General features: G+C 38.2%; 1 protein-coding gene across 1 annotated transcript; it reads left to right on the top strand.

The window, feature by feature from the left end:
- Window positions 1-2,102: 2,102 nt before the first annotated feature.
- On the top strand, window positions 2,103-15,337 carry LOC137284782 (hypoxia-inducible factor 1-alpha inhibitor-like). Its single transcript, XM_067816761.1, has 8 exons — window positions 2,103-2,268; window positions 5,317-5,561; window positions 6,545-6,693; window positions 7,628-7,773; window positions 8,099-8,205; window positions 9,341-9,404; window positions 9,824-9,931; window positions 11,580-15,337. The coding sequence occupies exons 1-8, from the start codon at window positions 2,137-2,139 to the stop codon at window positions 11,622-11,624; spliced, it is 996 nt and encodes a 331-aa protein (XP_067672862.1). The 5' UTR covers window positions 2,103-2,136; the 3' UTR covers window positions 11,625-15,337.
- The last annotated feature ends 116 nt before the right edge of the window (window positions 15,338-15,453 follow it).

The following is a 15,453-nucleotide window of genomic DNA, read 5'->3' on the forward strand; positions in this document are numbered from 1 at the left end:
ACGATTGTGGGTCCTGTAAGCAATAACAAACCGTATGATTGTGACGACTCTGGGTTCTGTTGGAGATAACAGACCATCTCATTGTGACGTTACTGTGGATTATATCGGCGATAACAGACCATCTCAATGTGGCGACTGTGGGTTCCTATAAGCGATAACAGACCATCTGATTGTGACGACTGTGGGTTCTTTAGACAATAAATAGCCATGTTAATGTGACGGCTGTGGGTTATACTATCGATATCATTCCACTCATTTTTGGCTTAGCTCTGTAGACCATGGCAGTCGATCTCATTGTTCCAGATATGATAGCATTCCGTCTGATTGCGAAGAATTGGTTCTAAGGACAATAGCCGGTAGCCAAAACCGGTCTCTATACACAATGACAATGTGCAATTTGTTTTTATATTGACGACGAGATGAAATGTTCAACTTTCTAACGCTCGAACTCGGTTTGTATTCTGTATTGCCATAGAGGCATTTTCATTTGACACATGTCGGTTTTCTTCGTGCATAGTACATAAAGGTAATGACGGATTCTACACGTGGGTGGGGCTTTCTTCCTTATCCACATTCTGCATATAACTGTACAGTGCGGGTAGTATCTGTCCAGTGTCGGCGTGACTCAAACACCCATGCGCAGTAATGTTGTTAATTCAAGGCATAATATCAAACATTTTCGACAATATTTTTCACTATAACATCTCCGTCAGTATTTTCCCCTATATTTCTTATATTTTGGGCAAATATGAACTCACTATGGGGATCGTTTGAAGTAATATTCGGCCGGTAGTGGGCGCGAGATTCGATTTAATGCAACGTTGCATGAATGCAGTCGAAATTCCAAATTTGATATCGTAATCTAAATATGCATTCAGGGGAGGATAAATTATACGGTTGCTTCCCTGAGGGCTGACAGTGTTATTAAGAGAAGGTGGTGTGACACTGACAAGATCAATAAGATTATGTTTACGTCGGTTGTTAAGAATTAACTTCCCTTCTGTGTGAGTTAAATGTCGCATTAACCTAGCTATTTATAGTGAGTACTTAATCTCTGAACGCGGAGGCATAAGATCATTTATATCAGAAGTGATCTAAGACACGTGGACTATTCCAAAAAAGATAAAACAATGCATGTTCACGGTTTTTCTTAGTTGATCTGCTTTGTGATTACGAAAACATTTTTACGAATGACCCACAAACGGTTCATTATCGAAGATATGGCAATATTTCAAAAGAAGTGTAATGAATGTCGGCCAGATTCTACTCACGCGTTCCACAAGTATTTCATATCCCCAGTCTGTCTATCATATTTGAATATCTGTACCCTGCACGTGCGTGCGCACATGTACAAACGTCAAGTATCAAAGATTATTACCATGGCAGGAAACATATTCATGAACACAGGCAAAGGCGGGTCAGCAGGGTTTTAAAAGATGATACAGTACATCAGTTTAAGTTTGTCTGTTGGCTTGCTTTTGTTGCTGTATCATATAATAAGTGAATGGTACTCAATATATAACCGAGGACATTACCTTGCTGTCAAGTTTTATATATGATTCCAGAGATCATACAAAATAGATATTACATGATTGATGTGTATGGTCTCTGTTGATTCTTATAAAAATGGATAGTGTATGCCCCTCCAACAACCCTCTTCCTTTATCCCTCCTGCGCGCACACCGTTTCCTAGATCAAACACTTTTAAACCCTTATAGGGCCCCTTCAAGCACCTGTCAGTTGATAGGCAAGACACTGGGACAAACAAATGTGCAACGCGTCATCACTCAGTAGTTCATGCAACCTTTGCTGAATGCAAGTCTTGAACTTTTATCAATGAAGGAAAATTAAAAATGAAAATTTATCATTGTTTCAAGTAAACGAGGAAGTACATCACGTGGGGGTATGTGTTTACCATTTACTCCAGCGGGGACCAGTTAGTGTCCAGATGTGCAATATTTACATTATCCTCGATAGTTTTATGGTAAGTTAACATGCATTTCTTGCTACTGTTTATCGTATATACTTGTGTCTGTTTGTATTATATAAATTGTAAAAAAGCGGCGATGAAGCCGATGATTCATGTTTCGTCTAAGATGAATTCTCGACATACAACTAGTCCATTTGAACACAATCATGGCGGCTGCTACGGCTGAAGATGAGTTGCAAGAAGTTTCCAAAGAACTTAAACAGTATACCTTCACACCAGAGCCAATTCCGAGGCTTAGTTGTACAGATCCTAAGGCTGAGAAGTTAATTGCTAACGAAGTAAGTACTGTTTCATATAAGTTAGACCAGGCAATCGCTGGGATTACGCTTGACGGGGGCCGTATGCTCATTGTTTACATTTTCAACACCTGGATCACACAAGTGACTGTCAGTTAATTCTCCCGTGTTGGTAATTGTTGTGAATAAGAAATAAATTATGAGAGTAGTATCTTTTATTCCATATTTGCATTCTCATTTCTGGGGCTGTTGTTGATTTCTGCGAGGCAGGAGAGCGTTTACCATAGAGAAGATGCGTACGTGACTTAACGCGTGTAGTCAATGGCACAGTCTCCAGATGAAATTTTTGTACTTATTTGTATAAATGACATGACTCAAATGTCACTTTTCAGCCACAGCATGATAAGTGTCACGTAGACAGACTTTTTACAGAATTTTTAATTTATTTTTCCCCTCATCATATTAAATATTTTGTAAATATTTATGTCAGAAGTGATCAGTTCCAGTAAGAATGAATTTATGCAAGTTAATGCAGGCGGATCTTACAAGATGTAAAAAATGCAGGGCACAATTTAAGGGCTAGTGTTCCTCACGTACACCCATTCAAAAGAATATATAAATCGAATGGAATTATTAACAAAGCCTAACACAACAGTTACTTGAGGACTCACCAAAATAACTGAAAGCCCCCAAATTAACTACAGTGTACAGGGCTGAACCACTTAGTGTTACCTCTCACAATCTGCAGAAGAAAGATTATGGGGGAACGGAGTGAAATCTTTCCAGTTTAAGAAATGTTAGCCTACTTTCACCAAGTGCAACCCTAAGATTAAAACCTGGTTGCACCAGACAAATTCCAGATGCACTGCTTTTTTCGCAATGGATAATGAAAGAAATATGCTTTTGAATTATTTAGATTTTTTATTCAGAAGTTTATCCTCTCAAAAATGGACTTGCACCTCATTCAAGTGAGACAGTTAACTAGGTTGCACTTGTTGATATTGGGTTGCACCTGTGCAAGTAGCTAAGCACATAGTTTAGCCTTGGGAACGTATGTGCTCTCTCATACCACTAATGTGCTTATTTAGTTTGATTATTGATGGGGTCATCTGCAAACTCACAGATGGGGTCTAACAGCACCACTTTTGTAAGTGTTGTGTACAGGTCCTGTTATATTTTAGTTTAAATGCATTGTGTTTTTAATTTTGTCAAATTAATGTTATGAAAGTAAATATGTACTGTATTTAACTGAAAATATGCTACATTTGAACATGTTTGTTTTGCTTACTCTTTGTTTATTTCAAATGCATCAATGCAACATTATAAAAACTAGCGTAAACTATGTTAGCTGTAAAAATTCTCATTTTTTTTTTTTTTTATAGACAGTAATTTATTTCAAAAGTTTGTTGGTCAATCAAGCCTACAGTCCTGGCTATCCCCTTTTTCTGCACACATAACAAGTAGTGAATAGTCAATGTGTCAGTATTTTGATTAGATTTTTTTGTAAACATTTGTAATTTTAGGACATAAATTCTCTAAAAACCTCACTGAGTTGGGCTGTTGTTTTGATTATGATCAGCATTTCGTTGGGTATTGCATGTTTATTTGTTTTCAAGTTAGACTGCAATTCATGGTCAAATGGACTGTAACTAGTGTAGACTGATGCCTTCAGTGTTATTTTTATACTACCCATAAGAAATGTAGACTCACTAAACTAAATGTAGCCACTTACTTAAGTAAATTGTTCTTGGCTAGATTTCTACACTGTTTAGAGGTACTGTTTACTCATGAACTGATGTATTGTAAAACAAATTCATAACATTGAAAAGATTATTGTCATGAGTTAAAAAAATGATGGAACTATGTGAAAATTGGAGAATTCTTAACAGAATATTACACCACAACTTAGCTGTTCTAATGCATGATATGTGCACATGCATTTCAACAATTTGATGCATGATCCTTGTGCAGTTCATCCGCGTAAAGTTTGCTGTTGGTTCCCCAAAGTTAGCAGAGAAATACATCTTTGATATAACCACCCATATATGCATGACATATAGTGAGTGCTTTCAGTGAGTCTAAGCTTTTTATGGTTAGGATAAAATTGCCTAAAGCCAATTTCCCCTGATTTCTGAGTTATAAAAATATGAAGTTTAATGTACATAAAGTACATCCCACCAAAGTGGGAGTCCAAGGCGCCCTTATCAATTTAGTTTACAGGTCATTGGTGTTAATTTATGGGTCCTTTAGTATTGGTATAGTGTACTGTATGTTCAAAGCCTGGATAATGTGGACAGTAGTTATGACTGATGGGTGACATAAAAGACACTGATAACTACTCTTGATGCGCTGTAGGTATACTCTTGGTATTTGTGGGTGTATCTGGATGTGATATTTCTGAGGCATGGTGGCCAAGCTGTCTGAGGCACCAGACTAGTAATCCAGCAAGCTTGAGTTGCCAGGATTGAGGCCACCTGTGCATTGGTAAATGATCAGTTGGTGGCCACATATGTATGTGCAAACACTTAGTTATGTGTACAGCAGTGTGCAGTAAACTTACACAAAGTATTGTGAGTGTGTGTACCTGTCTTCCCAACCGTGATTAGGTACCTCATAAACATGGGAAAGCCCCATGGTGACACACGGGAAACACGGTGTAGCTAATGGATGTAAGAGTTGTAACAAATGTTAGCATAATAATAATAGCAATAAACATTTTGAGTTTTCAGTGTCCATTAACTACACTTGTGTGTATTAGATACACATTTGCAAGTGTATGCTCAATTCATGTTAAATATTTTATTCTGATTCCCAATTTTACATTTTCCTCTTTTGATAGATTTTACATTGAACTCTGTTTGAAATATGTTCAAGTTGTTAATGGTGAAATAGCAACATTATCAAGATTACTTCAATATTCAGCTTTATTTTGTAAGTTGTCTATAAAAGCACTTTTGAATAAGTGCATTTGTCATATTTTTTAGTCACAATCAGGGGTATTGCCATGGGTGTATTGCATTGTGAATGTTGTTATGAATTAGTTGATATGTTTGGCTGAGGTTAACTTATGTTCTACCTTTGTTTATTCAGCAACCTGTCATCTTAACTGACACGAACCTGGTGAAGTCCGCGCTCCACTGGAACCTGGATTATCTGGGTTCTAACATTGGCGAGGGTACTTACACTGTGTACTCCTCAAGTAGCCACAAGTTCCTCTACTTCGATGAGAAGAAAATCAGTTATGTGCCTGGTTTTGTCCCCCCCACAAAACACATGGACCTGACCTTTGATGAGTTTGTGGGGAAAGTGAAGTCGAGTAGCTCCAGTCGTGAAAGGTACAGTTGTTGCAATATCCAGTAACTGGCTTGTGTTAGTTGACAGTTATATAGTTTGTTGCATTTTCAGTCATACTGCAGAAAGAACATACAGGAAGCAGTCGTTATGACCTTGCGAAATGTCCTAGTGTGGAAAGTGGCTAAGTCAGATGCAGTGTATAGTTACCTCCCTTGGATGTCCAGGCATCATGACTGTCTGTGTCTTGTTTTGTGTGGGCCACACTATGCTTTTAGGCTTCATGAGTGATTATGCATGTTATGAACCAGTTCATTTCTGTGAGATATTTACTCAGATGTTAAGATATGAGGAAACCTTCAAGGAAGGTTGTATCAGGCTAATTTAAACTGTCCCATCTCAAAGGAAGTGATGGCTTCTCCAGCCAGTGAGCTGTTTCAGCAAAATAAACTTACATTTTAGGGGCACAGATGCAAACTCAAACAGGATGCAAATACTTTGCATGTCTTTGATGGTACTCTCCCTTTAGGGTGTAGGTGGCACAGTCACTGGGTGTATGAGGTGTTCATTCTGAAGTAAAGGTGTTGCTATACTTTCCACTTATGAATTTGTTTTAGTTTGGGGAAGCTTGGTTTGAAAATTTTGCAAGACATGAAGCCAGCTAGGAAGCTGAGCCAATTCAGTTTGAGAGGGATTATGTTTCTAGTGTTCCTGGCTCCACTGCTGATTATTGCTAAGCTTGTCTGATGCATATGTGTAGTTTCAGTTTGGTAAGGGTGTATTTCTGTACACAGAAAGGTAGGTATCTGTGGTACGTATCCTGCATGACATCCTTGGAAGTGTACGAGTAGCGGTACTAAAAGCACTTAAAAATTTTTAACTTTTCATCACGATATGCAACCAGACTGCTCATGTAAGAAAATGGTCCTGAATTTTTAAAGGCCACTGTCATATAAACAAAACTTACTGAATGTGTATAGAACTTATGACAAACAAACCAACAAACATATTTTACGTGTTGTACCAGGTACTACTTGCAGCAAGCCTTGAATGACTCTGTGGACCAGCAGATTGTGATGGACTTCATGGGTTTCAACTGGAAGTGGATCACAGAGCAGCAGAGGAAGCACAAGTGGGGGCCGCTCACCTCCAACCTGCTGCTGATCGGCATGGATGGTGTGTACTCAGCAGGGATGAGAATTTTCCGTGAATCTGCACAATTCTGTGGATTTAATGGCACTGGTGTCTTTCATGATATATGTTATATTGTTTCAGCAGATTCGGGGGGAACACTCACCTCCAACCTGCTGCTGATCGGCATGGATGGTGTGTACTCAGCAGGGATGAGAATTTTGCCGTGAATCTGCGGAATTCTGTGTATTTGATGGCACTGGTGTGTACTCAGCAGGGCTGAGAATTTTCCCGTGAATCTGCGAAATTCCGTGGATTTTATGGCACTGGTGTCATTCATGATATATGTTATATTGTTTCAGTAAACTAGACTGCAAAGATACCCATCCCATCCCATTTTCCTCTGTTTTCAACTCATACCCATTCTCATCCTTGACTCAGGGAGGGACCAGTACTACTTTGTCCATGGCCCCATAGTGAATAGTACATCAGAACTGTATATACTATCTAGGGATGTAATAATCCTCATTTATATTTCCATTGGCTTTAGTCTCCAATTCTACCATTAGAAAAGGCACATTGGTGTCCTTTCAGAAAATCATTTTGAATGTTGTATGACTGTCCTTTGTTCCCCAATAACATATAAAGCTTTTTGGCGAAATATTGGTCACAAGCAGTGACAGGCTTTGACTATTGGAGGATTGTAACAAATTATGTCTATTTGCATTTTACACATTTGACCTCCTGATAGTGTTTTTCTAATTGTCTCATGGTGTTTTGGGGTTGAAGTGTTCATATAGTTAAAGTGAAGCATCCGGTGTACGAATTGTGAAGCATGAAATCTCTCTCTCTCTATCTCTCTCGTGTATGCTCGCTCACTCACTCACTAACTCATCCACTGTTGGTTGTCATAGAACATCATTAACTTTTTCATCAGTGCCTGCAGATTCTGTTCTGTAATAGTGTACGATATTTTCAGGTGTCATCACGCCAGCTCACTATGATGAACAACAAAACTTCTTCGCACAGATCCAGGGCTACAAACGTTTCCTGTTGTTTGAACCATCCCAATTTGAATGTCTCTATCCATACCCTATATACCACCCTCATGACCGACAGAGTCAAGTGAGTCTTCTCTTAAATCTTCACTTTTACAACTTTCATAAATATTTTGTATATTGCTTTGTTGAGAATTTAAGCTTGGTTAATTTTGTTGGTTTTGTTGTTTTTGTTGAATGTCGCCCTCAGCAATATTCCAGTGTCCAGCAAATGAGAAGTTTGATACATATATTTGTTACAGAGGAATATGTACTGCGTGTAATAACATTAGTGTGACAACAGGAGAGTAATTTGTATTAATTCTTATATGTTTAAATGTGTGAAAATAGAAATAAATCAATACTCTCAACTGGTAACAAGTCTACATGTGTTGATTTTGATGGTATCTCAGGTTGATTTTGACAACCCTGACTTCAAGAGATTCCCAAAGTTTAAAGATGTGAAGGGACACGAGGCAGTTGTTGGACCCGGGGATGTTCTGTACCTGCCAGTGTATTGGTAAGTACCATATTATCACTGGGGGTAAAGCAGCTTACTGACAATTATGGTAGTTAGACCCAGTAAGCACAAAAGCGCCAGGCGTCTTTAAAGGTGGTGAGGCTCGCTGACTTAGTTCATGAATATCGTAGTATACAATTGTGTGGGTTCATGGCAGTCATTGGATTGTCTGGTCAAGACCAGTTGGCACACAAATCGCCCTTGTGTAGCAGAGATAGATCACTGATTGTTGGTGTTGTTTTACACTGCACACAGCAATGTGCATAGATCAATACTCACGCTGTCAGTCATTTGATTGTCTGGTCCAGACTCGATTATTTAAAGGCCACTGCCATACAGGTGGAATACTGTTGAGTGCAGCATAAAACGAAGGTCACTCGCTCACTACTTATTCAAGTCTCAGTGTTAAGAGTGACTACCCAGAAGGCGTTTTGGATACAGCATGTGCCCAGAGAAAGCTGAAGATCCTTTGTTTTATCCCCAGCCACGTGGTACTGAAAGTTGTTGAAGTATGGTACTTGTTGTTACCCTGCCTGGTGTTCAGCGTTTACCGATTGAAATCAGTATACTATTAATTAGCCTTGGCCTTTAGAAGCAGGCAAACACACTCACAGATGTGCAGGTATGCTCCTTTACACATGCAGAAGTGGGGAATGAAACCATAAACCCCATTTCACATCAACAGGTGTTTCAGTCACAGGCAAATAACTTTCCTTTGTTTTCACTGCAGTTGGTAATAGGCATTCAACTGTCATATGCAGTTAGTGCCCAAAACCGAAAGAAAAGTCAGTTATATCCATCAGTTTGTTTTTTACTGTGCACTGTGCCATGGTGCAAAACTCACTTGAACAGTTGAATCCTGTGGCTGCGCTCGACATAAACTCTGATACTCAAATGGTCACTTAACAGTCAGTCACAGTCACTGATGACTGATTTCTTCAGGAAATAAAGCTTTTTATGATAAATGTACATTTATGATATATGATGAATGTTATAAACAAATGTACCATAACAGTAAGTGTTTCGTCTCTCAATGTGTGTCATGAACAATCGTATGACTGTCAAAGGGAGATAAGTTTTATGTAACTCAGACTTTTTAGTCAGTCCCAAGCCAGTGCACTGTATGATTTTGCAGGTGGCACCAAGTGGAATCTGTGCCTAACAGAGGTGTTACTGTGTCTGTCAACTTTTGGTACAAGGTTTGTATAAATGATAGTTACACATCTTCCTGTCAGTATGCACATTTTAAGCATCCTGCCACATCACCTTGAAATGTCTTCTCAAGGATCAACGTTGCCATTGAGATCATGGACTGCTATGAACTTTCTTTTACTGACCTCAAGAATTTACTGCAGGTCAGCGAGTGTTGTTGCATGCCATTTTTTAGGTTAGGGTCCAGACTAGAAAAGACATGGAGCTGCAGGTTTAACATTTTAGCATTTTTCATGGTTTTAACAGTGTTGAAAACAATATATCTCTGAAAAAGCTGTAGCCAGTGTAATTTTTAATATGATGTTTTGTCCATGCTGATACAAATGTCAGTTTAACCCCAAATTACCATAAAACATTCATTAAACACCACTATATATAACTCTGTACATTGTTTTGTGGTGTTCAGTCTGGTCCGACAGAGAAGGTAGTGTACCCATTGAAGCCCCAGCAAAAGGTCGCCATGATGAGAAACATCGAGAAGATGATCACAGATGCCCTCAATGATGCCAACGAGGTGATTCCTGCACTATGCAGTAGCGTTATGATAGCATACAAAACATACACCGTTGTTTTAGTATACTGAAAATTGAATCAACTCAAATACACAGACATGCAAGCACAGGGACGCACAGAATGATTTTATGTATTGATACAATGTGCTTTTAGTAGAGTAGTTCTTGTCCATAATAGAGTTTCTCTAAACTCATATGGGTACAGTAAAGCAAATTAACAAAGTTAAAAAGGATGTGTGTTTCATCTTTTCTCACTTCCTGTTCGACATGTTTAATAACTAGGAGGAATGGTTGCTCTATGCTTCAAATTTTGATTGGTTGGTTTGGTTGGTTCCATTCCTCTCATACTGTATACATGAGCATTAATCAAGCACCACACACTTAGGTTTATATAATTATGGAAACATTACATTTTCTTGTGTATGCTTTGAAAACCAAATTCTGCAAATTAAAATTGTAATTGTGACATATTTGACACTGATTAAAAAAAAAAACCCTCCCTGAAATTAACATAGTCAGTTTACACAAAATGGTGAATATCAGCAGTGACAGAAAGTATAGTGACTGGACTATGCCATGACCAATCTGATTGTCAGATGTTGGTTGTTGGGATTGTATGAACCACATCTGATGATCATATCAGTACTTGGTATAGCCAAGGATCACCCAGGGAGGGGTAGTGGAGTAGCCCAGTGGTTAAAGCACTCTCTCTTCACACCAAGAACCCTGGTTCAATTCCCCACATGGGTACAGTGTGTGAAGCCCATTTCTGGTGTCCCCTGGCATGATATTGCTGGAATATTGCTGGAAGCGGTGTAAAACTTATCTCACTCACTATCACCATCACCCAGATAACATCTGCTAGTCTCCTGCTCATACAGGCAGACAAGTGTTGAATTCTAAACGTCAGCATCCATTCCTGCCATTCCCTATGCATTTTCTCTGCATTCCTTCAGAATTTGAACAGGAGGATCTTCAGCTCACATTTTGTGTCCAAGATAGTCCCAAAGATGTACTATGGGATTTATATCAGGCTATCTAGTAGGCCATAGTAATGTTTGGTGATGTTAGTCTGCAAATTAGATGGTTCGAGAACAGTGAGGTCTGGTGTTGTAATCCATGAATATCAGGCTGGCAGGGGGATGATTATTAAAATGTGTAACAACCGCAGTATCCAGTACTAGTCAGTGTCAAGTAGCATTTAGTGTCCAAGATAGTGTCATAAGAACCAACTTTAGCTTGCATGAAACACAACCACATATCATTGATCCACTACCAAAGGGTTCTTCTATATGGATCATCTCCTAACGATAGGTCTCATTACAACTTTTGTGGCTGCAGAAATGTGCAGAAGGGACGTCTGATAGGATGATGATCCGTTAGACCAGCAGCCTTCTTCTAATGGAACTGGTGGAGAAAGTCTGACACCAGTATTCAGTCTGGTGTAACACAGTATAATCACTTATTCCTAACAAAATACATGTAATAACAATATCCCATGGAGTCAGGTGGTGCTTAATTAATGCTCATGTGTATGTATTGAGTCCAGACATAATGTCAAGTAGTTGCAACATACTGCTTTGTGAGAACCCTTTTAACTTTGGTCATAGTCCAATCAGGGAAGATCTAACTCTGATTTTTTTCTTTCAGGTTCCACCGTTTTTAAGAACAATGGTGCTGGGGAGATACACATGAGATATCCAAACCACCAACCATGTATCACCTCTATTTATCACCATCATCATAATCACCTTCATGATGCTCTCATTTGATCACCTGTTTGTTGATCACCTGTTGACATGTTGAAACTATCTGGTACTGACCAACAATTGGCTATATTCAGCCACACTGTTTTTGGTTTTGGTTTCGGAAGAGGAGCCATAGGGACAACTGTAGAGGAAGAATTAGTTTCAATTTTATATATCCCTATCCTCTGTTTCTTGGACATATTAGAAACATGAAAAGAAAACAGAACTGGCATAGTTGTTGATGTTTACTTGATAAATAATAATTTGTCAACTGCAGTCTGTAAAGACTGGTCAGTAGAAATGTGTCTTGAAGAGAACAGTATATTGCAATGCATCCTGAAATTTTATGGAATTAGCATATATTTTCCCAATCACACCAACTGGTAAAATATTCAGATGCAGACTGTTATTTATATTATTTACAGAAATTCACTAGTTACCCCAAAACTTTTAATATAACATTCATGACCATGATCACCTGACCTGTGAAGGTATGGTTCAGTGGTCAAGTGCATTTGCTTGTTTCTTGGATGACCTGGCTTCTATTCATGTGGGTAGAAAATGTGTCATGCTGTTAAAAGTGATAATAAGGGTAGAAATACTTCAGATGCTTGTACTATGTAAGTCTAGTTTATGTCTCCATTGACATACTGCTTGAAGGGGTTGTAAGTCCAGGTAAACTGGTAATCAAACCAAGTTACATTCAAGTTTCTTGAACATCTCTTTCTTTGTCTGTTAGCTCGAAATTAATGGCAGTTAAACTGCCAACAATCGCCTTATTTTCATTAAACCAATACCCAGTTTCATGTATGGGTCTAATGACATGGTGACAGATTTGAACAAGAAAGCACATACTGACAAGGGTTCTGATAGAAGCAAACAGTTTGACACTATTTTTTCCTCCCATTTTGAAAATTATATAGTGTTGGTGGAACAAAGATTTAACAGCCCTTGAATTGTCCTGCTGATATTATACCAGCAAACTTGTTCGATGAATATATCAATTTTTCACAGACAAATGTTGCATATGTTCTGAGGTCCACAGTTACTCTACCTTAGTGTTTCTCATTGCCGAATATGTCAGTTTTAGGAAAACAGTCCAGAGTTCTTATCTTTGACCTGAGTTGTAGTCCCAACATTTTTGTTGTTGTTATTGTTATTTTAGATATATTTTGTTATCTGAAAGGAGTTTAACACTTTGCCAATGTAGAATGTTCTTATTGCCTGAAGGTGTCAGAAATTTCTGAAATGAATTTTTCATTTTATGACAACACACAGCTCTTTTGGTATGAAATTGTTAGGCGGGATCGATGTTAATACTGGGAAACGTAGAGTTCGTACTGCATACAGTTGTGATCTGCTTAAAATCTGCTCAGAGAGGTTCTGATAGGCTGATACTCTTCATTGTATAAGTAATACCAAAGAAGCAGTAAGATATTACATTTGCTTCAGGTACTTTTCACTCTATATGATTAGTGGCATCTGTCAGCAAAGGCTGTTAGCAACATCACTGTCACATTGCTAAATGGTTATGTTCTTGACTTAAATTTCATATCAAATTGCTCTAACTCAATTTTCACTATTAGGGGTGATGAGAAGCAGATGCTTGGGATATTTCACTCTCTTATTAAATATATTCTGAAGTCTGGTTAGTAAATTAATTAATGAGGTAAAACTTACAAGATGTATATATTTGAACGGAAGCTTGGTGCCGATTCATAGAAAGAAGGAATTGGTAGGTTCCACCAAGCCCCTCCACCCTATACACAGTCACGCACACACAAGTAATTCTTGGAAGAAACTCGTGAGTTAACAAACTATGTTAGATGTTTGATGAAATTTAGTCCTGATACATGGAATTCATGGAGTAGCTGCAGACCTCAAACATGTCAAGGGAGCTATGTTTTTATGATAATACTTTTTGATTTTTCGAATTGATGTGGGGTAATTTCTGTGTGATTGTTTCCACCTTGTTGGCATGTGACATACGTATTAGAAGCATCAAACAAACATGGCCGACAAGTATCTGGTATGAAGTATGAACACCTTTCTTAGGAATGGATGATGAAAATATTGAAAGTGGACCGATATCACCAGTTTCTGTTACCAAAGTCACTTGGACTTTTATGTCATGTGTTCTTGAATGGTAGTATATGTCTTTTTAACGTTTTTTTAAGAGGCTTAAATTTTGTACTGCCACCAGAGGTCCTTTTACTGGGTCTAACAAATGACAGTGTTTGTATATTATGTGATCTTCCTGTTGGAAATTGTGTACATATTTCTGGATAACTTTGTTGGGATTACCAGGGAATTGCAGTGCCAACATTGCAGAATACTGTATTATGAGACTGTACCGGCTTAATGTTTGTGTCTCCAAAGACACATATCGTATTCAGATCTTCTCGATTATGACGTAATTTATGTGATGAAAATGTTGAATTTTGGAGTTTTGATGTGGGTATAGTTTCATTTCACTCACATCCATGTTCACGGGGTATTTTGTGTCTTAAAAATTTCACATAATTATCTGAAATGATATAAAACTATTATTATACAGTAATGTATAGCAAGTATGTGTGAGTCATTTTATAAACTTATACAAGGCTTGGAGGATCTTTCTAAAGGGCATCGGGGCGGTTGGGGTAGCCACATTAACTAGTGGTTAAAGCATATGCTTGTTATGCTGAAGTGGGTACATTGTATGAAGCTCATCTAAAAATGGCATAAAACCAAACTCACTCGCTCACTCTAAAGAGGATCCTCAGTTGGGTGTATGTTGGGCGTCTAACACACACTTAGGTTTGCTTCAGTGCACTTTGACACTTAGTTTCAATTTTCAGTCTAAATGTAGTAGTATCCAAATAAAAGAACTATGTATATTGGTAGTGGAGTGTTTGTGGCTAATTTCAGTGTTCTTTTTAGGTTTCTTAACACAGTGTCAACAAAAGTTTGTTTAGCAGAATATTGATTACTGCAGGGATGGGAATTTTCAGCTGAATTTTTCATCAAACTGATCAATTCAAACCCCCATTGGATAACCCATGTGAAATTTTCAGCTGAAAATAGATTTTCCTGTTGCCATCCATGTTACTGAAGCAAGCTTCATCGGATCATACTGTTCACATGGAATTTGTGTGGATTCATGGGTATGTTTATCTTCCTACTTCCTTATAAAGGTTCCCAACAGTGGGGGCAGTGGGGGCCCAAGGCCCGAGGTTGTTTCCTCACATGAGTGTAATGTGTAAAGCCCATTTCTGGTGTTCCCTGTTGTGATGTTGCTGGAATATTGATGAGAGAGGCGAAAAACCATAGTCACTCACTCATAACTGTGGAAAGGTATTCAGTTTTCACCCCCGTACTGAAGATAAATCAGTTAGTGTAAGAGATGCTGACAGCTGACCAGATGATGGATATCATTCAGGCCCATTTCTTATGTCAAACCAGCATTCATTTCCACCTGTTGCAACTACATAATACAGGCACTTATTATCTTCTCAAAAGGTTTGGGCACTATAAGTTGTCTTTTGTGTGAAGAAAAGAAATGTGAATGCTGGTTACTTAAAATACAAACCCACATGATTTTTAATACAACTAGCAATTATTCTCCTCTTGCTAGAAGAATTGATATATGTTGCCAAATAAAATAGATATGTCAACATTTGCAAATGTTTTGTTTGTTTTTTATTAGATGTTTTTGATTTTAGTGGGATTCAAGTTTGTTCAAGGCATCGAGCAAAATGTTAAAATGTGGCAGCCGTACTGGACGAAACAAATGT

The sequence above is a fragment of the Haliotis asinina genome, chromosome 5 (genome assembly GCF_037392515.1).
Source record: "Haliotis asinina isolate JCU_RB_2024 chromosome 5, JCU_Hal_asi_v2, whole genome shotgun sequence".
Classification (NCBI taxonomy): Eukaryota; Metazoa; Mollusca; class Gastropoda; order Lepetellida; family Haliotidae; genus Haliotis; species Haliotis asinina.